Source organism: Dromiciops gliroides, chromosome 1 (genome assembly GCF_019393635.1).
Source record: "Dromiciops gliroides isolate mDroGli1 chromosome 1, mDroGli1.pri, whole genome shotgun sequence".
Lineage (NCBI taxonomy): Eukaryota > Metazoa > Chordata > Mammalia > Microbiotheria > Microbiotheriidae > Dromiciops > Dromiciops gliroides.
The window spans coordinates 680,748,202-680,770,998 of NC_057861.1; the positions used below are offsets into that span (position 1 = coordinate 680,748,202).

At 37.4% G+C, this 22,797-nt stretch overlaps 1 protein-coding gene across 1 annotated transcript in view; it reads left to right on the forward strand.

Annotated features, from left to right (window-relative positions):
• Positions 1–10,133, forward strand: part of RAMP3 (receptor activity modifying protein 3) — a 59,408-nt gene extending 49,275 nt beyond the window's left edge. Inside the window, exon 3 of the mRNA XM_043973726.1 lies at positions 8,303–10,133. Coding sequence (XP_043829661.1) covers positions 8,303–8,558 — 256 coding nt within the window. The 3' untranslated portion in view covers positions 8,559–10,133. The remainder of the gene's footprint in view (positions 1–8,302) is intronic.
• Positions 10,134–22,797: the final 12,664 nt, after the last annotated feature.

Sequence of the window (22,797 nt, forward strand, 5' to 3'; positions counted from 1 at the left end):
GCAGGGCTCCCACAGCTAGTATGTCAGTTGTGGGACTTGAACCCAAGTCTTCCTGGCTTTGAAAAATCTATTCCACACTGCCTTTCATACTGAACTGAAGGGGATACTGCTGGAGCAGTTCTATATATCCAGAAAGTATCTTTACAGGATAAGATGCCCTTACCTTGATGGGTTTACAACTAAGCTTTTATTACATCAATCTCTTTTTCAAGAGCCCAGGCTACTGTACTTGTCAAAGGGGGAAAGGGATGAGGAAGAGGTCATTGAGATAACACTTCCTTTTGATCTAAGTGGCAAATCTGGCAGAAGAGATAGAAGAGAAATGTGAATTTGGAGAATGGGAGAAAGTCATGAAGAGGAAGGAAACTCCTTGGAGCTAAAAACAGATTTGAGACTTTTCCACAAGAAAAGAGGTTTGGATGCTCTAGAAGGAAAGAGTTACTTGACTTCAAAGGGGTGTTAAAGTAGACCCATAGATGGTATCAGGTGAGTGATAATACAATAAAGGTCATGGGAAGATGTTTAGAGGTGAGAAGACCTTTAGTGATAGGAACTAGTGATGGTTGGTAACTTCCTGATCAGTGGTACCGAAGAAGCTATTTCTTTATTTGCTAACAACTGGTAGGTCTTTCGTCTTCCTAGGATAAATATCCAAGATATAACAGAGAAACTCCTAAGACTTTGTCAAAATGGACAGCAATTAGTTGCTTTTGGTGATTGATGCAAGCACAGATGATGCTGCCAGAAGGAACATTTCAAGGATTGCTAAAGATTTCAAGGTCTTGGGCAAGAAACAGAGGATCAGATGGGTTATTGGTGGTGTTTTCCTCCTTGAAGCCCATTGAAAGCAAGTAATATATGAGAAAAATGATTTGGGGAAGTGAATAGGCTTCAAATAATGGTGTCTGAGAGTGAGATTTAGGGGTCTGAATTATAGCTTTAAATATGAGTCTAGTGGCCAGGGATGGAATATACCTCACAAAAGCTGGTAAGAATATATTCACCTGGGGGCATCTAGGTGGTGTAGTGGATAGAGCACTGGACCTGGATTCAGGAAGACCTGAGTTCAAATCCGGCCTCAGACACTTAACACTTACTAGTTGTGTGACCCTGGGCAAGTCACTTAATCCCAATTGCCTCACACCAATACACACACACACACACACACACACACACACACACACACACACACACACACACACACACATATATATATTCACCTGGTGTCTTCGAGCTTTAATCAAAAGAATTTGAAACTGAAAAGGAAGGGAGAGGGAAAAACTACTTATGTATATCCATCTGCCAAGTTAAATATTGTAGATACTAGCTATAGTATAGGAAGATGGATAGTAATAAAGAAGGTAAGAAATTCACAGGAGATAAAATTTAAGAAAGGAGCAGTAGAATGTGAAAAATATAAGCTAAAAGCAAGATAAACTAGAGGTTCTGATGTATAGAAATAAATTTGACCCCATGGGAATCACTGAAACTTGGTGGGATGAGGCCTATGACTAGAATATGACTCCAGATTGGTGTGCCTTATTCAAAATAGATGGGAGAGAGAAAAATTGGCCCCCTGGAGCCTCTAAATCAGCTGCAGCACTGACATCATCTGGATCTAAGCTCAAGGTCTGCTGAGAGGGCTGAGCAGTTGGCTGGGGGTGGGGAAGACTACAGGGGTTGCTGCTGGAGTTGAGGTGGAATTTGGTTGTTCTTCCCCAGTGGGGAACCAGGAAGAAATCTTGAGTGGCAGTGGCCCAGGTAGGGGAGGGACACAGGTTTGATGGAGATATTAACCCAGTGAAACTTTTTGTTGCCTGGTTAATTAGCAAGTAGCCATGGGGTTAGTTACAGACTGAAGCACAGGCCAGGTGAGTGGAGGAACTGCCTCTCCTTAAATTGTACCACCTTGGACCCCCTGAAGCTTGGGACAGTGCAGCCTGGAAGCACTGCCCCACTTTAAGAAGGAGTTAAAAATCAAGAAATAGATGGGCAAGATGAGCAGACAGAGAAATATGCTGACAATAGAAAGTTTCTTTAGTGACAAGGAAGATCAAGGTGCACCCTCAAAAGAGGATAGCAACATCAGGGTTCCTACATGCAAAGCTTCCAAGAAAAATATGAATTGGTCTCAATCCATAGAGGCACTCAAAAAGGACTTTGAAGATAACGTAAGAGAGGTAGAGGAAAAAATGGAAAGAGAAATGAGAGTGATATAGGAAAGTCATGAGAAAAAAGTCAACAGCTTGAAAAGACAAATGGAAAAGCTCTCTGAAGAAAATAATTGCCTAAGATTTAGGATTGAACAAATGGAAGCTAATGACTTTATGAAAAACCAAAATAGATGGGATAGCTAAAAGAAAATGGGAGAATGGTGAGGGTGGCATTATATATTAAGATGATAGACTTGTGAAGAAATCCAGGAACTGCAGAGGAGAAGCAGAGTGAAGCATAGCATATGAGTGAAAATATGTGGTGGGAGAAACAAATAATTTTTGTCATTAGAGCATATTATAGGCCACCTAGAGAGAAAGAGGAGATCAATGAGGAGTTTGGGAAACAGATCACAAGTCTGGGACAGAGGTGTGACAAAGAAGACATGGGGTACTCAATTATTTAGACATCTCCTGGAGCACACACTCATTTTGACAATAGCAGAGAAACTCATGATTTCTTGATCATAATATTTGCCATAGTGACACTTTCATCCTTGAAAATGTGGAAATGTCAAGGGGAAGTTCTATTCTGAACCTGATTCTCATTAACAGGAAGTAACTGGTTGCTGGCACAAAAATGAAGAGAACGTTGGAGAGGAGAAGCCATTCTATCCTACAGTTTGTGGTAGAGGAAAGAAAAGCTGGGCATAATCTGACATGCTCTCCACATTCTGAGGACAGCAAATTTCCAAGGGTTCAGAGGAAGGTTGGGTGAGGACACATGGACTAAAATTCTTCAGGGGAAATCAGTCCAGGAAGGCGCACACACACACACACACACACACACCCCAATTTAGGTGACAAAAATGGTAGTTGTCTGAAGGCCTGGATGTGGATGCTTAAAAAATTCACCAAAAAACTTAGAGTTTAAAAAAAGATATGTGTGGGAGATAGCAAGGGCAAATAACAGGATGAATATGAAGGCATGGCAAATTATTCTAAGGATATCAAGAGTGTTAAAGCTCAGAATGAACTAGGGTAGTGAGGATTACTAAGAACAACTTAAAAAAATCTGTCTTGGGAGAGGGAAAGGGATCAAGGAAGAGTTATCACTTCTGGGTGGATGGGATAGTGATAATGGGTGACAGAAAAGGTAGAACTGATCAAGCTTGACTTTGCCTATATTTTCCTCTTCCAATGAGAATTTCCTTTGAATTAGAAAGGACAGAACAAAAATGGACAATAGCAAATAAACTCATCTGTTGTGCTTGTTGAAATCCTTTTCTTCTTTTAAGCTTAGGTGTCACCTCTACCATGAAGTCTTTTCTAATTTCTTTTGGGGAAAATGATATCTTTTTCAAATTTTCGTAAATTACTCTATCACTTTGATCTGCCTCTGCCTTGTGTTATACTTAACTGTGTATGTGTTATAACCTCTTTTCCCCACTCCCCATTCCTTGAGTAGATAGAGTTTCTTGAGGTCATGTATCATGCCAGTTTTCAGCTTTGTATCCCTATCAGTGCAATAACCTGCACAGACAGGCATTTATTATTTATTTATTTATTTATTTTTGAGCATTTTTATTCTTTGTTTTGTTTTGTTTTGTTTTTTGGTGAGGCAATTGGGGTTAAGTGACTTGCCCAAGGCTGCACAACTAGTAAGTGTTAAGTGTCTGAGGCTGGATTTAAACTCAGGTACTCCTGACTCCAGGGCTGGTTCTCTATCCACTGCGCCACCTAGCTGCCCAAAAGATTGCTCTTTTTTTTTTTTTTTTTGGTGAGGCAATTGGGGTTAAGTGATTTTCCTAGGGTCACACAGCTAGTAAGTGTTAAATGTCTGAATCCAGATTTGAACTCAGGTCCTCTTGACTCCAAGGCAGGTGCTCTATCCACTGCGCCATCTAGCTGCTCCTCCAGACAGGCATTTATTAAATGTTTATTTGAATTGTTTCTTTAATAACTAGAATGTGAACTCTAGAAGAGCAGGAACCTTTTTCTTGCTCCATAGGACTTCCCTCAGTACTATTCATATAAAATAGATATGCAACAGATATCTGTTGGTGAGATAAAATGGAAAGGATGCCATTTTGTAGGGTTAAAGTATTAAATAGCCATAGTTATATGATAGTGCTAGGTTTTTGGTTTTTTTTTGGGAGGGCAGGGCAATGAGGGTTAAGTGACTTGTCCAGGGTCACACAGCTAGTAAGTGTCAAGTGTCTGAGGCCGAATTTGAACTCAGGTCCTCCTGAATCCAGGGCTGATGCTCTATCCACTGCACCACCAGCTGCCCCAGTGGTAGTTTTAATAATACTGTTATCTAGAAACAAAAGGTGCTTGATTTTATCAGCATAAACATTCCTCCCACCAATGCCAATCATAACATTTCCTCTCCATCGCGCTACATTACTTAATAGATAGCTTTATGAATTGTTATGGGCCAAAACAATTCATCACCTGTTATTAGGTCCTCTTTTGAGGACCTTCTTTGAACTTAGCTCTGCTGGTTCTTGATTGTAGATATAAGTCCATTGCTTCCCTGTACTTGAAGACTCTTCAGCTTAGTTCTCATTAGAAACTGCTCTGCTATTAAGTATTTGAGAAAAAGAGACTTGAGAAGAGGATTTTAGTGGGTAATATGGAAATACATGGTTTCCAAATACTTTATTTGGTTCAGTATTTTATTATTTTCCAGTTACATATAAGGATAGTTTTCACCATTTGTTTTCATAGGATTTTTAGTCCCAAAGTTTTCTCCCATCCCTCCTTCCCTCCTTCCTCCCCAAGACAGAAAGCAATCTAATATAGGTTATATATGTACAATCACATTAAACATATTTCTGCATTAGTCATATTGTGATAGAAGAGTCAGAGCCTAAGGGAAAAACCTCAACAAAGAAGGAAAAAAACAGCCCAAAAGTAGAAACAGTATGGTTCAATTTGCATTTATAGACTACAGTTATTTTTTCTGGATGTTGAGAATATTTTCTATCATGAAGTTCTTTGAAATTGTTTTGGACCATTGCATTACTAAAAAAGAACCAAATCTATCACCCAAATACTTTATTTGGGATGCTTTTCCAGATGACCATAACCTGACCTTCAAAGAATAGCTTTTTCTTTAAACGATAGGATGCAGGAATTTGAATTAAGAAACTTGTTTACAAGTTGACTGTGTCAGAAGTTATAGCTGTTGATATGGTCAATTGTTTTCAAATAGTTTCCAATTATTATTTTTTACATGGTAGAGTTAGACTTGATTGAACTTGGTAAATGCCACAATCCATAATTCATACTGGGATTACAACCAAGAATCACCTACCCAGAAAAACTGAGTATAATCCTTCAGGGGAAAATGGGAATTCAATTAAAGAGAGGACTTTCAGGCATTCTTGATGAAAAGACTTAAGCTGAATAGAAAATCTGACTTTCAAATACAAGACTCTAGAGAAGCATAAAAAGGTAAACAGGAAAAAGAAATAATGGATATTAAAAGGGTGAAAGGAGAGAGAGAATAGAGTAAATGTCACAGGGAAAGAATAGAATGGAGGGAAATACAGTTAGCAATAATAACTGAAAAAATTTTTGAAACAATTTGTCTAACAAAGGCCTCATTTCTCAGAGAACTGAGTTAAATTTATTAATATAAGAGCCATTCCCCAATTGATAAGTGATCAAAAGATATGAAGAGTCTTCAGATGAAATAAGCAAAGCTATCTATAGCCATATGAAAAAGCTCTTAGTATTGATTAGAAAGATGTGAGTCAAAACAATTCTGGGGTATCACTTCATACCTTTTAGATTGGATAAAAAGACAGCAGAGGAAAATGACACATGTCATAAGGGATATGGGGAAAAGGAGACATTAATACAGTTGGTAGAGTTGTAAACTGAAACATTCTGTAGAGCAATTTGGAATTATGGCCAAAGGGCCATAAAACCATGCATACTCTTTGACCTAGTAATACCACTACTAGGTTGGTATCCAAAAAAGAGATAAAAAAAATTTAAAGGACCTGTATGTACAAAAATATTTATGGCAGCCTTTTCTGGTTCAAAGAATTAGAAATTGAGGAGATGCCCATCAATTGGGGAATGTCTGAACAAGTTGTGGGGTGAGATTATGATGGAACACTATTGTGCTATAAGAAATGATGAGCAGGACGCTCTCAGAAAAACATGGAAAGACTTACATGAGCTGATGCTAAGTGAAATGTACTGTATACAAAGTAATAGCGAATTGTAAGCTGATTATCTGTTAATTATTTAGCTATTCTCATCAATACAATGATTCAAGACAACTCTGAAGGACTTATGAAAAATGTGATGCATCTCCAGAGAAAGAACTGATGGTGTTTGAATACAGATCGAAGCATAATTCTTTTAGTTTCTTTTTCTTAAGTTTTTTCTGTTTTCTTTCACAACTTGACTTATATGGAAATGTTTTGCATGACTACACATGTATAACTTATATTGAATTGCTTGGGGTGGGGAGGGAGGGAGGAAGAGATTTTGGAACACACAGTTTTAAAAATGGCTGTTAAAATTATTTTTACATGTAATTGGGGAAAATAAATTCTAAATAAATGAAAAAATTAAAAATCCATAAATCATTACAAGGGATGAAAGATATGATCCAATGTGATTTTAAACTTATGCCAGAATCCCAGAGATACTTAATATCAAGATTCAGATTAGATTGTAAATTGGTATCTAAGCTGGAAAAAGAAGTGAATTTTTTTGGCATATTCTTCTATTTGTTTTATATTTTGCAGGAAGACACTCAGTGGGGGGAGGGGCATAAATTACCAGTCAGTAATTCATACCTTGGTTCTGTCTCCACTCTGTGTGTGTGACCTAAAACAAACAAGTTATGAATTATTCACACTTAAAGTGTTTTTAATGTTTGGTTAATATGGATGCAGAAGATATGCAGCTGAAAAGAGTTCTCCAATTTTAAATTAGTTAAGTTAATGTCCTGCCAAATCATATTACAGAGGGAGCCATAGTTTAGCTATTTCTACAATGAACAGGAAACTAATATGACTGGGGAGAAAGCTACCATTCCTGATTGAGTAGAAACAGTGACTTGGTTATGTGTTATAATCACATCTTGTTATTAGCTTCTTTGGGTGGTACTGTCTGGGTGACCTCCCTATGCTTTATTATTATTATTATTTTAAAAATTAAATTAAATTTTTTTTGTGGGGCAATGAGGGTTAAGTGACTTGCCCAGGGTCACACATTTAGTAAATGTCAAGTGTCTGAGGCTGGATTTGAACTCAGGCCCTCCTGAATCCAAGGCTGGTGCTTTATCCACTGTGCCACCTAGCTGCCCCTCCCTGTGGAGGAAATGGAGAGAGTAATACCCTCTAAGAAATGGTTGTGTGGCTATTAAAAGTCATATGAAGATGATAACAGAGTGAAACAATTCATGGGAGATTGAGGTGGAAAAAGGCCTCTCCAAAAAAAAATGAGGAAAGCATTCTAATAATACAAGAAGATTGGAGACCACTGGCAGAGTACTGAGTGTATGCCACATAAGGATTGGCTGAAGGAATTGGGAATGTTTATCTTGGAGAAGAGAAGAAAGGGGAAGTTAGAATTTTATTTAAGTATTTGAATAGCTTCATGAGGGATGGGGAAATAGGCTTGTTCTGTTTGACCCCAGCGGGCAGAGCTAGGATAAATAGGTGGAAATTGGGAAGGCAAATTTAGGTTTAAGGTAAAGAAAAACTTTTTATCAATTGATATAATCCAAAGTGGAATGGTTTGTCTCTGGAATAGTAGGTTCCTGCTCACTGGAGGTAGATGATCACTTGTCAGGTATTTTGTAGAAGGAATTTCTTTTCTGGTACGGGTGAACCAAATGGACTTTGAAATCTTTTTCAATTCTGAAATTATCTGATTAAGTATTGAATCATAAAATCCCCAAATCTTTTCTTTTGGTATAGCTGTTAAATCAAATATCTCTAAGACTATACTCGACTGGTTGGATATTTGCTCCAAAAATGCAAGTATTCACATTTATATCCTTTTGAAATTAAACCTCACCTTAGGTTATTATATTAGGTTAACTGGGCTTGGAAACATCTAGTAGTGGAGTTCTCTTCATATCTTAATTCCAGTTTTCTCTCTTCTTTCTTCAGGTACTATGACAACTTTACCTCTTGCACAGAACTTGAAACCAACATTGTGGGATGCTTTTGGCCTAACCCCCTAACAGAGGGCTTCATCACAGGGGTTCACAAACAGTTCTTCTCAAACTGTACATCAGACAAAGTGCATTGGGAAGACCCACCAGATGAAATTCTCATTCCCCTGATTCTGATTCCTGTCCTGTTGACAGTGGGGATGGCAAGCTTGGTCGTGTGGTGCAGTAAACGGAATGATGTTTTGGTGTAGTCTACATTTTCCTCTTTTGACTCTTCTTTTTTAAATTTTTTTTTTTTTGGAAAAAGCAGAAGTCAAGCATCAGGAATGATTGGTCTATGGCTGCTTGAGTCGAAACAGCTCCTATCCAGAGGAAATCTTTCTGGGTTTGAAAAGTCTTGTTGAAAAGCTGCCATTTTGGAGTTTGGTTTGTGTGATGGAACTTACTCAATTTTAGAGATGCAAAGATACTGGGTTTCATCAGATTTCCAACCCTACCAGAGACAAAGTTGAAGTTTCTAGAGGAATCGACAGTATATATATGGAAGCTGCTAAATACAGAAAGATAAAAGGCAATCTGGGCCAGTGAGAACTAAGTTTATCCATTGTTTTTTGCTAATCATTCATCTCACAAATAGCTATGATAAAATTGTAGTCACTTGTCTCTGAGTTGGTAGAGGGCTTGTGTTGTGAGCTTAACACCAAAGGCCTTCCACTAATGGATTTCACAGAAGACGATCTCAGTTCTTTTATTTGTAGCAAAGGGAAGAAAATATAACCAAAGATGGGAACGGCTGTTTTGAAGACAACAATTTAAATGGCCACATCATACCTTTAAGGAAAAGGACTGTATCACATGAAGGGATGATAGCAGAAGTACTTTCTAGGGATGGACTTCTTGACTTGAGGAGGACATAGAAGGGGCTTTAAGAAGGATGCAGATCCCTTTCTCACAGTGTGGAAAGAGTGAAAGAAAGTGGACTGCCTTAATTTATTAAAGGGTAACGAAGGAGCTACAGACACATCAGATTCCTTCATTTGTTCTTTAATTATTGTTGTAACTTTTATGAAAATATGAATACTCACCGGTTTCTTCCCATGCCTCCTCTCTACTCCCAAAGGGATTGCGTGCACAGTGTTCTATAAATAATAGAATACCCAGGCGGCAGAGATGTCTTTGAAATGTTAACTGTCAGAAACTAGCTTTCATTTTAGATAGACAGATTAAGGACAGGCATCAGGAATGGGAAAAAAGGGCACAAGGAAGCTTGGAGCAGTCAGTATGGGTTACAAAGAATGAGGAAGAAAACAGCTCCTCCAGCAAAGTGGGAGAAAACAATTACTACATGTTGCCACAAAAATGTGTATGCCTGTGTATTTGCTGGGCAATTATTTTTCTTGTTCCTTTTGTGAGCCCCTTTCCTGTCACTTCCCAAATTGTCTTCTAAATATTCCATGTGGAGTGAGTAGTCCAGTTTGGCTTCTTCAGCCAAAATCTTTCATTCTTCAAATGTATCTTTCCTGGATCCCAGTTGGATCTTTTATTCTTAAGGGAGAAGAATTTGTGTTTCTAATAATTGTGTGTAAAATTCCTACATGTAAGTTGTGTTTATGGGTTTGAACTGTTCCGTGGTCCTCTGTTTTTAAAATGTCTCTAAGTAAATCTGTATATTTGTTGTTTTATTTTTTTGTCTTCTTTCACACTGCTCCAGTAAATGGTAACTGCCTTCACCAATGCTGAGAGAAGTAGACCATGTTATTTATTGGCTGTTGTTCTAATAATCGTATTTCTATTGATTTCCTCCCCAAATAAATTATGCAGATTGGGTTGGTCTTTCTTATTGTCAATTGGATTTCAGATACAGCAGTGACAACAATCCAGGAATCAGATTTTGATCTTTTAGGGACCAAAGAGATGTTCTCTGTGAGTGCTTAGATGATGCTACACCAGTGAATTCTTCTACGCTGTGATGTTTTAAAAGCCACAGATTGCTAAATAACTTTGTAAAATCAATCGGGGGGGCAGCTAGGTGGTGCAGTGGATAAAGCACTGGCCTTGGATTCAGGAGAACCTGAGTTCAAATCCAGCCTCAGACACTTGAGACTTACTAGCTGTGTGACCCTGGGCAAGTCACTTAACCCTCATTGCCCTGCCAAAAAAAAAATCAATCGGAAGGATTGTTTTTGTTTTCTCAAAAATATCTCCTATAACTTAGAAAATAATTGCTTAGCCTATCCCCAGTGGCTGTATATGGCTATGAACTTTTGTTGGAAACTTAATCACAGGATCTCAGAGTTGGATAAGATCCCAGAGATAATCTAGTATGGTTGAATAGAAATTTACTCTACAACATTCCCATTGAGTACTTATTTACTCTATGTTTGAAGACTTCTAGTGATTGGAACAAACCTATTACCTCCTAAGGCATACTATTCAACTTTTGGAGAGCTATGAGGATGATTATTATGATAATAACTATCAATATATCCTAAAACTTTAAGGTTCACAAAGTGCTTATTTCATTTGTTCCTCACAGATGAAGAAACTGAGGCTTAGAATGGACATGTACCATGCCTATCTAGCTAGTGGTTTCAGAGCTAGGATTTGAATCCATCTGTAATTGTTAGGAATTTTATTTTCTTATATTAGACCTAAATCTGTATCCCTGAAGCTTTGAATGATTCTCCTAGTTCTGCCTTCTGGGTCCAAACAGAAGTGAAGTCCTACATTTCAACATTATAGTCCTCTAAATAATTATCCTGTTCTTACCTTCCACCAAGTTTCCTTTCCTAATATCCCCAGGCTTTCCAACTGATATTCATATGCCATGGTCTACTTTTACCTCACTGTCACAGCTGCCTTCATTCGGATGTGTTTTGGTTGACTAAATTCTTTCCTAAATGTACCCAGAACTGAACAAAATACTTGAATGCATTCTGACCACAGCAGTGTATAATGGGACTATCACCTTCTTCATTCAGGTGCTTTTTAAAATCACATTAATATTTTGACCACCCTTTCACACTGTTGACACATTTTTATTTAAATTATATAGCTGTGCTTTCCCCATTATGTATTTCTGCAATTGATATTTTTGAACCCTGGGCAAATCACTTAAATATGTTTACCTCACTTTCCTCATTTGTAAAATGAGCTGGAGAGGGAAATGGCAAACCACTCTAATATCTGCCAAGAAAACCCCAAATGGGGTCACAAAGAGTTGGACACAACTAAAACAACTCAACAACAAATAGTATTTTACTTTTATTACTATTAAATTTTATCCAATTAGATTTAGTGCATTATTTTAGTCTGTGAAGGTATTTTTGAATCTTGTTTTTAAAGTTATGAATGTTAGCTATTGTTATTATTAACTCTATAATTCAATTGTTAACTATCCCAGGTTTGGGTTATTAGCAAAAATTATAAGCAAGCATTTATTATTCCATTACTATATATCTGTCACTGTACTAGATGTGTGGGTATACAAAGACATTGATTAAAATTTTGAATAGAATCAACCAAGGACAAATTCTCACTGACAGTCCACCAGAGGTATCCTAAGGGTTGACACTGATCCATCAATCCCTGCTCTTTGAGTTTGGTCATTCTAGCAGATCTGAATCAACCAAAGTATACTATCATTTAATACACAATAATAGCATGAAAAAGTTTGTCATATATTTTGCTGGAATTAAGGCCTACTATATCTAGGTCATTTTTCCCATGTACCCATTTAACAATATTTTTAAAGAAGGAAGTTAGATTAGTTTGGCATCATCTTTTTTTAAATGAAGTAATTAAAAAAATTGATCACTGATCCTTTTTCTAAATATTTGCAAATTATTCCTCTAATAATTCATACTAATATTTTGTCAGGAATCAAATTCAAGCTCACCAATTTATAGTTTATACTCTATCTTTACCCTCTTTCCTTTTGTGAAAATGGGGTCATTTGCCCATCTTCAGTCCTATGGTACCTCTCTCATTCTCCACAGGTTTTCAGAAATCATTGATAATACTTTATTAATCACACATAGTAGTTCTTTAAGTATTTTGAGACGGACTTTTCCCTCACTTTCATGACTTGCTCATGGCATCTTTTACAAAGTCCTCTTCTAATACATGATCATAGTATGGAGATATGACCATGGGTCCTTAAAGTATATGCCAGTAAAGTCCAAGTTTTGTCATGTCTGACCAAGCTGAAAAGGCTTTGAGTATGTCTTTTATCTGGGAATCAGCCTAAGTAAGGACAGAAATTTTTATCGGAAGGTTGATTACTGGTCTTGATCCTGCCCTCCCTCCCCCAGCCACTCATGAAGATGATCCAAGCTATAGTAGGAGAGGGAATACTCTGATTGATGTAATCACAGATCTTAGAAGTACTGTAATATAGTATACCTGTAAATGAGAGTAATTATAGCCTTCTTGGATAATTACAAATATATACATCTATACAACACATCTATACATCACACACATGTGAGCATGTATATGTGTATAAATACATACATGCATATATACATGCATGTGCATATACACATACACACATGGAGTATAGCACAGTGGCATGAGGGTATCGTCATAGTACAGGGTACTATACTATGGTAGCAGTACTATGGTAGTACTGGGTCAATAGATCAGGGTTTCAACTAGACACGCTATGAATGCAAGGCAAGCTCAAGTTAATCCTGAGATGGTTCAGGCTGGCTAAGGAAGTGGTTGGTCTTCTGTCTTCAAGGTAGGTAGAAATCACCAGACTAGATGTCAGCACCATGGATAGTTCTGAAGCATCCTTCTGGGCCTATTCTCTCCTTCCCTCACTCCTCCTGACCCCAAAGAATTCATGAACTTGGATGGGTCATTTTAATATGTCACAAATATTTCAGTATAATTAGTTTTCATTGTAATCCTATTTATTTTATTCATTTAAAACATTATTCCAAAAAGGATCCAATTTTTTTTTTTTTTTTTGCGGGGCAATTGGGGTTAAGTGACTTGCCCACGGTCACACAGCTTAAGTGTCTGAGGCCGGATTTGAACTCAGGTCCTCCTGAATCCAGGGCCTGTGCTCTATCTACTGCGCCACCTAGCTGCCCCCATTGGTTTTTACCAAATTGCCAAAGGAGTCTATGACACACAAAAAAATATCAATGCTTATTATGGGGGTTGAAAGAGATAAGGCCCTTTTATTTGGAGGCAGCCTTATGCCTTTTTGGTCACTTGTACTTCAAAGTAGAGCCTGCTGATTCTTAAAGGTCTGATTCTGTTACATTGCATTCTGTAATGTTAGAGGCTATCTTCTATCCAGGACCTGAAAAGGTTAGAATCTGTGAGAATTACTACACTTCTGATGAGTTAGGGCTTGCAGTGTTCACTTACTGGAATAAGCCTTTCCTATGGCTGTCAGATCTTTAGAATCTTCCTTTTGTAATGTCTTGAACCCATTTTAATTGGAATTCTCAGTTCTGAAAATGGACCCCCTGCCTCGCTTTGACCCTTAGGAATAGTTGGTAGGATGGCCCACTACAAATTACACAAGCCTAACACAGAATTAGACGGTCACAAACATAAAGCATCATTTGAATATTATTTTTTTCTAGTGGGAATTTAGAAACTTATTGATAGATCTCTTACACCAAAGACAGATTTGTTACTTTTTGCTGTTTTACTATAGAATATATTTTAGAAAGAAGAAGAAAACTTTAAAATGTTCCTTTTAATATTTTATTTTTTATAATTACATGTAAAAACAATTTTTAACATTAATTTTAAAAACGGAGTCCCAAATTTCCTCCCTCCCTTGATGCCCTCTTCCCTGATGGATAAGGAAAGCAATTTGATATAAATTATACATGTGAAGTGATGCAAAACATTTCCATATTAGCCATGTTGTAAAAGAAAACATCCCCCCCAAATAAAGTAAAAAACAAGTATGCTTTTATTTGCACTCACATTCAATTGATTCTTTCTATGGAGGTAGATAGCATTTTCAAGGAAAATCCTTTGGGATTGTCTTGGATTTCTTAGGATAGCTAAGTCATTCACAGTTGAGCATCATACAGCATTGCTGTTACTGTATATGCTGTTCTCCTGGTTCTACTCATTTCACTTTGCATCAGTTCATATAAGTATTTCCAGGTTTATCTGAATCCATCCTGCTCATTATTTCTTACAGCACAATAGTATTCCATCACAATCATATACCACAACTTGTTGAGCCATTCCCTAATTGATGTGCACTCCCTCAATTTCCAATTCTTTGCTACCAGAGGAAGAGCTGCTATAAATACTTTTGAACATAAAATTCTTTTTCCTTAAAAAAATCTTTTTAATATACTGACCTATTAGTGGTGTTGTTGGTTCAAAGGGCATGCATGGTTTTATAGCCCTCTGGACATATTTCCAAATCACTCTCCTGAATGGTTGGATCAGTTCACAACTCCAAAAGTGCTTTAGTGTCCCAATTTTCCCACATCTCCTCAAGCATTTATCATGTTCCTTTTCTGTCTTATTAACCAATATAATAGGTATGAAGTGGTACCTCGGAATTGTTTTAATTTACATTTTTCTAATCAATAGTGATTTAGAGCATTTTTTCATATGACTATAGATATCTTTGATTTCTTTGTCTGAAAACTGCTCACATTCTTTGACCATTTATCAATTTGGGAATTACTTGTATTCTTACAATTTGACTCAGTTCACTATATATGTGAGAAATGAATCCTTTATCAGAGAAATGTGCTGTAAATTTTTTTCATAGCTATGATTACTCTGTATTTCCCTCATCTTATTCTCTCTCTCTCTCTCTCTCTCTCTCTCTCTCTCTCTCTCTCTCTCTGTCTCACCCTGTTCACCCTCTTAGGTGTTTTGCTTTTGACTACTGCATCCCCAAATCTGCCCTCCCTTCTATCAATCCCTCTTTTCTCTTATTCCCTTCCCCTCCTACTTCCCTATAGGGCAAGACAGATTTCTATACCCAATTGAATATATATTTTATTCCCTCTTTGAGCCAAAAAGTTAACATGTTGTCTACCAACCCTCCCTTCTTTGCCTTCAATGTAAAAGCTCTCTCTCATCTCTTTTATGTAAAATAATTTATCCCATTTTACCTCTTGCTTCTCTCTTCTCCATCCCTCTTTTTTACCCCTTAATTTTATGTTTTTTAGATATCACTCCATCATAATCATCCCCCAGAAAGAGGGAAATTTAAAAAGAAATAAATACCGGGGCAGCTAGGTGGTGCAGTGGATAAGTCACTGGCCCTGGATTCAGGAGGATCTGAGTTCAAATCCGGCTTCAGACCCTTGACACTTACTAACTGCGTGACCCTAGGCAAGTCACTTAACCCCAATTGCCTCACCAAAAAACCCCAAAACAAAACAAAACAAAACAAAAAAGAAATGAATACCATCTTAATGTAAACAGGAGTAAAGGATGAATAAAAGATTTCTTCATTCAGGTTTTCTTTGGTATATAGAGTAATGATAAGATGTACCTTAAAAAGTCACCCCTGAGGAAAATAGGGCCTTGAATAGGTCAGAGAGACATGTCTTTAGAGAAAAGATTTTGAGGTCATTATTAGGAAATCATAGATTTTAGAGGTTTAAAGGACTTTGAGGTAATCTGGCTCCTAATACCTCATTATACAAATGAAGAAAAGAGTCTTCAAGGATTTGGGTGGCATTTTCCATCATCAATGAGCTAATAGAGTTAGGATTTAAATATAGATCTTCTGACTCCAAATAATGGCAAAACAGAAAAGGCAAGGACAGTAAATTTAAAAAAATATTATTAACTCCCCATGTACTTAAAGACTACAAGGACAAAAATGACACTCTACGACCTTACTGATCTCACATTCTATAAAAGGATCTACATATCCATAATAAATGAATATGAACTAATTTGGGGAGGAAGATTATTAATAAGTGGTGGGGATAGGGTGGTTGTGGAAGGTTTGAAGGAGGAGGTAACACCTGAATTGAAACTTGAAGTCAAGAATTTTTAGAGAGGGAGATGGGGAGGGAATGAATTCTAGGCTTAGAAAGTACTGCTGGTATAAAAACATGGGGAGGGGAGAGAGTCAAATTTGAGGGATATCTAGTACTTTGGATAGAATGTATCATATATAAAGAGTAGTAATCAAAAGCTGTGAAAGCAGGCTGAAATTAGATTATAAAGGGCTTTAATTGCTGGATTTAGGAGTTTGTATTTTGTCATAGGGCTAATGGGATACCACATAAAGTTGTTGAGCCGGGGGAAGTGACATGGTCAGAAGTGTATCCTTGGAATATTAATTTGGCAGTGGAGAATGGAATAGGAAGAGAAGACACAAAAATCAGGGAAACCACTAGGAAGGATATTAAAATATTTAAAATTAGAGATGATGACGAGGACCTAAACAAACACAACAAATAACAACAATCACATTAACATTTTATATACTGTATTAAGGTTTGCAGAATGCTTCACCTATATTATCTCATTTGAACCTTACAACAACCCTGTGAGGCAGGTACCAACTATGATGGTGACTGAATGAACAGGGAGAAGGGGACAGATTGGAATAGAAGGCAAGTAGAGGTAGAATTGACAAGATGTTCAACTGCTTGGATATTTGCTGGGATGAAGAAGAAAGAATAGTCGAGTGACTCTAAAGTTATGAACTTCAGAAACAGGTAAATTTAAGTGAAATGAAGTTAGGAGGGAAGATAATGAGTTTCATTTTAGAGATGTTGAATTTGACATGTCTACATCCAGGCCCACAGACACTATATGACATGGGATTGGAGTTCAGGAGAGTTTAGAGATCTATAGTTATTTAGTCTGAGCAATCATCCATATAGAGATAATGGAATCCATAAGATTCGATTAGGTCAATGATGGAGAAAATTCACGACAGGGAATTCAATTCAATGATAGGGAAAAAAGGGGTGATTAACCCAAAGAGGTTACAAGATATGAATAAAGATCCAACAAAGGAGGTGAAAGAGTGGTGTGACTGAAATCAGAAGACATGAAGACCTCAGCAGCCAAGAGGTTTTGGAACCCTTGTAGTTCAATAGAGAAGCAATGTTTCATAGTTGTTAGAGAGCTGACCTTGGAGAAATGAAGGCTTGAGTTCAAACCTTGCCTCTGACACATATAGACTGTGTGACTTTGGGCAAGCCAGGTAACCTTTCTCTCTCTCTTTTTTTTTAATTTAAAATTTTCCCTTTTTTTCTTTTTTCTTTCATGTAACCTTTCAATTATTTAACTGAGGGGCAAGATGTTGGAGAGAATCGAACATTTCTTCTGAGCTCTTCCAACCCAACCCTCTAAACAACTTAACCTCTCCCCCAATACCTAAAATCAAATTCTAAGCAGGATTAAAAAAGTCAGATAATCTCAATTTTTATGTCAGGACAGCTTCAGAGAAATGAGAGAGTTCTGCCAGCAGACACTGGGGTGGGGACTGGCTGGGAGCTTGTGTGGAGGAAACAGAATCAGTTGTGGGACCTGGTGACAGTGACAGCAAGCAGCAGCAGTGGTGATACCAAGAGCAATAAGGGAACTAGGTTCCTGGTCAAAAATATTAAAGAGAACCCTTGTGTTAGCTCTGGGTGCAGGACTGATGCTATTTGGCAGCTTCTTTTCCACTTACCCATTTCCAAATCATGGTACAAGGATGGAGAAGAGTATTTATGGTCTGTGGTCATGAGGGAGCAGAAGTCCTACTTGGGTAAGAACTAAAGATAAGGGGGATAGTGACCAGAATTCTTTCTGAATCGCACCACTTTGGAAGCACCAAAAACATACAGGCCTAGCCACAGAATCTAGCCACAGAAGCTGAAGAGAACAGAGCCCACCAATGAGGTGATCAGAGCCCAATGCTAACATAAAAATCCAAAGTCAATAAATAAGCAAAAAACAAAAAAAGAGAACTTGACCATTAAAATCTTCCATGAAGACTGGAAAGCTCAACACAAAAACTCAGAAGTCAATGATATGAAAATGGCTACAAACAAAGCCTCAAAGTAAAATGCACCAAGCCCAATAAGAATTTCTATAAGAGCTAAAGAAAGGTTGGGGCAGAAGGCAGGGCAAGCTTTCTGAGGAGACGGTGCTTGACCTGAATATTAAAGAAGTCAGGAATTTAACAGACGGAGAGAAGAGTAGACGAGGACAGACAGCCTGAGCAAAGACACCAAGGCTTGAAAGGGCAGAGTCAGGATGTAGAATGATGATTAGTCTGGTTACTCTGCATTATAGAGGATTGCTGGTGGTGGTGGAGTTAGAATAACAGATGATGCTAGAAGGCACCAGATTACTAAGGGCCTTTAATGTTAGACAAACCAGTTTAAACTTTACTTAGCAGGAAGTTTGACTTTTAAAAGAGAAGGTGGGGGGGCAGCTAGGTGGTGCAGTGGATAAAGCACTGGCCCTGGATTCAGGAGGACCTGAGTTCAAATCCAACCTCAGACACTTGACACTTACTAGCTGTGTGACCCTGGGCAAGTCACTTAATCCTCATTGCCCTGAAAAAAAAGAGATGAGGGCAAGGGATAAAGTAGTACAAAAGGAGATCAGGGCACCTGCCTGGCTGCATTTTCCCAATTTCCTATTCTAAATGAATAAATCATTTCCAGAGGGCTACTGCTCTGTCACTTTTTAATCTGAAAGTTGCAGTGTGGTTAACATGATGCTGGATCTTTACTTTCATGCATCTGGTTCTAAGTATGGTTTTCTTCTGGGTCAACAAAAAGTAATTTAGGGGCTTGAAGCTACAGTTTTCCCATCCACAAAAAAGGAGGAGAAAAAATATCCCAAGTTTCTCTGAGATTTAAGGAGACACACCTTCTTTTTTTTTTACCCCAAATAAATATTAATTCTTCTCTCTCCCTCAACTCCCATATCCATAGTTTCCAATTCTTATTCCCTTTCCCATAGAGACCCTCAAAAACTACTTCCAGGTTTATGGTATTCTTTGTGACAATATTCAAAACCTTTAGATTGAGCCTATGAAAGAATACATAGACTAAGTCAGATTTTATATACGGTCATAAAACACATTTAATAAAACTTAATAATTAAGTGATACAAAAATAAATCCCCACATACATGCAAAGGTATACTCTTCTACAAATTTCTATGTCACTCATAGGAGAGGGAACACTAGTAGCCCGTACAACTCATACTTCTAAGGTTGTGTCTCATCTGGAATACCTCTATTTTCAAAGCTGCTACTTACTATTTCATTGCAAAGCTGCCAAAGTCAACTCCAAGACTGGTTTCTCAATGGAGCTGTCATCTGCAACTTCTCTGCTAAATTGCCAGTAGGTTACTTATCACTAAGCTGCTACTTTTAATTCCAGATGTCCTAAGTAAGAAGCCTCCAAGAACTCTCTACCATCCACGAATTGCCTTCTAATCAGAGTGGAATTTGTGATCTATGGAAAAATCTCAATATCACCAGATCATAATTCAATAAATGCTAAGAGCATACCATGCGAAAGCATTTTGTTAGGTGCCGGGGATACAAAGACAAAAAAGAAACAGCCTTTGACCTTTAATTGCTTATACCTACTGGAGGGATTCAACATGGATGTAAACATACATAGTAAAAAGAAAAAGGAGGAGAGAACAAAAGCACTAAAACTTACTGAGAGGGACTACTGAGGGAATCCATAGGGAGGTGATGCCTCAGTTGAGCCTTGAAAGGGGGTAAGGATTCTGATTTAACAAAGGAATGCATCCCTCCTAGGCATGGGCTATGATTTAAGCGAATGCATGGATGTGGAAAGTGGAAAACTGAATTTGGTCAATAATCCAATTTGACTGGAGTAATGAGTTCCTAAAGAGGAATAATATGAAGTCAGAATGGAAAGGTAAGTGGGAGACAGACTATATAGAGGGCATTTTAAATGTTAGGCCAAGGAATTAGAGCTCAGTTTTCTTACTAATATGTCAAAATATATTGGTTAGTAGAGGAAGAGTGAAGAAAGGTCACAGAAAAGTCATTGTAATTTAGTTATACAATTTGGAAATTTGGATGCTAATATTTTTTCAATTAATACAGTTTGACATTAAATAGCTCAAAGGCTCGGGATTGTGAGTTTAAATTCTGGACTCCCAAAGAAAGTTTTGTAGAAATCTCTTGATAGGTTAGAATGTTAGGCAACATCTGATGGAAATAAATTTTTAGGGATAAATATAATTTTATACTTGTGTTAAAAATTGAGCTTCATAAAGACAAGATTGGGGAAAAGACAGTGTCTGTAAAAGATCTGGGAATTTGAGAAGCTTGGAAGCTCACTGTGAGTCGGTGATATCACTGTGTGATGCATTGGCAAAAAGACTATTACAATTTAAAAAATCTGGATCTGTAATTTTACTGGTGAAGGAAACTTCTAGGGGTAGAAACTTCCTGAACTGATGCTGATTAACACCTCATCTATGATTTATTAACTTAGAAAATTGCCAGGGCTGCTGAGAAATTCTTTCAATTTATCTTGCTGTTAAGTGGATTAAGATATGCTATAGGTCAGATTACGTTCTCTGAAGGATAATTGCTTGTAGTCTTCATTGATTAACATGATTAACCCATAAGGGAGGTTTCAAACTTTTCTCTGATATAAGGGTTTTAAGGGGCTTCAAAATAGCTATAGTAATTAACTAGAGAGATCATATTATATGGTGATAGATAATATTAATACTACTAAATGACAGTCTAAGGTTCTATTCTTAGCCTTATGTTATGTGTAACAATGTGTCTGAGACACATATTATCTGAAAGTTGGAAGAGAATTGTGATCATTCAGTTCAACCAAAACCTGAAGGAAAAAAATCACCTCTCCAACCGTCTTGACAAATGGCCTAAACTTTATTTGATGACCTCTAGTGATGGGAAATTCACTATGTTCTACCATTTTTTTTTTTTTTTGGTGAGGCATTGAAGGTTAAGTGACTTGCCCAGGGTCACATAGCTAGTAAGTGTTAAGTGTCTGAGGCCGGATTTGAACCCAGGTCCTCCTGAATCCAGGGCCAGTGCTCTATCCACTGCGCCACCTAGCTGTCCCCGATTCACTATGTTCTAAAAGAAGTTGATTCTATTTTTGGAAGGCTCTTTTTGTCAGTTTTTCTTCCCCTTTAAATGAAGCTAAATTTTGCTTCCTTTGCATGGGTTTCAGCTTTTGCTATTTGAAACAGTTTGATCCTAGTCCCTTAGGTCATGGCCTAAACTACTTGAAGACAATCTCACGTTTCCTTAAACCTTCTGCTCCAGCTTAAATATTCCTTGTTCCTTCTCCCAACCCTTTTAGGGAAGGATCTCTAGTTTTTTTTTTTTCCATTGAGGTCACTTTCCCATGAAGCTCACCAACATGTGATTGTCCTTTATAGAATGTGGTACCTAGACCTGTACACAATATTCCCAATGTTATTTGACTAGGTTAGAGTGCGCTGGGAACTTTACTTTCTTTATTCTGGACAACATTTTTTTCTTTATGCTTTCTAAGATCACATAATTTTTTTTGGCTGAAATGCACACCTTTGGCTATATTGATCTTGTAGCCACATTTGACTCATATTGACTTTTCTTCCATCTGGATGTTGAATAGTTGCTGTCTGTAAGGTGGGTAAGATTCTAGCTAGGCTGTCTAAAAATCTAATGAGTGGTTGCCAATAAATTAGAAACTTTAGCAAGAGTTTAGACTTTTAAGCATTTATTAAGGAGCATAAGAATTTGGTGAGGACAGAGAAAGAGGCCAAGGTGCCTACATCTATCTATCTCAGGGAGCTAGCATTTCTGCTCCACTACTCATGAGGTCCCAGTGAAAGAGAGTCTCGCCCCTTCTTTGTCCCATAAGCCTCCTGTGAAAACCAGAAACATCCTGTCCACACACCTCCAAGCTAATTAGCTGGTAGCTTTGATTGACAATACCCATGAGCAAACATCACTTCCTGATGCCAAGGAACTGACCTTCTAAGCTACATGGCTTGTCCTCAGACTCCTTCTCCTCATGGCAGAGCTTTCCTACAGTATCTCTCCAGCAGGGGGTGTCACTCCAATTTTCACAATGTACAGGGCAGACCAAAAGTCACGAATATCTAATAACTCCTTTATTTTTTGTTTTCAATTTACAATACCATAGCATCATATATAGGAAATGAATTTATATTATGGGTAAAAAATAAAATCTTGTAAATGGCAAAAATTAAGAAAAATAATTTTCAAGAAGTTATTAAAAGATCAGATCTCTTCATGACTTTTGGTCCACTCTGTACTTTTTGTTGCCTTTATTTATGGTTCACCAACCTCTAATTTATTGTGAGAGTGTTGTGTATGAAAAAAAAGCACTTCCCTTCCTATTCCTACCCTTCCTTCTTCCTCCTCTACCCAGTTCTCAATTGAATATTTCTTCTTATTCTTATTTTAAAAATTTTATTTTGAATTTCAGAAATAAAGCAAGCATTTTCACAACATAGTAGAGTAGAAAAAGA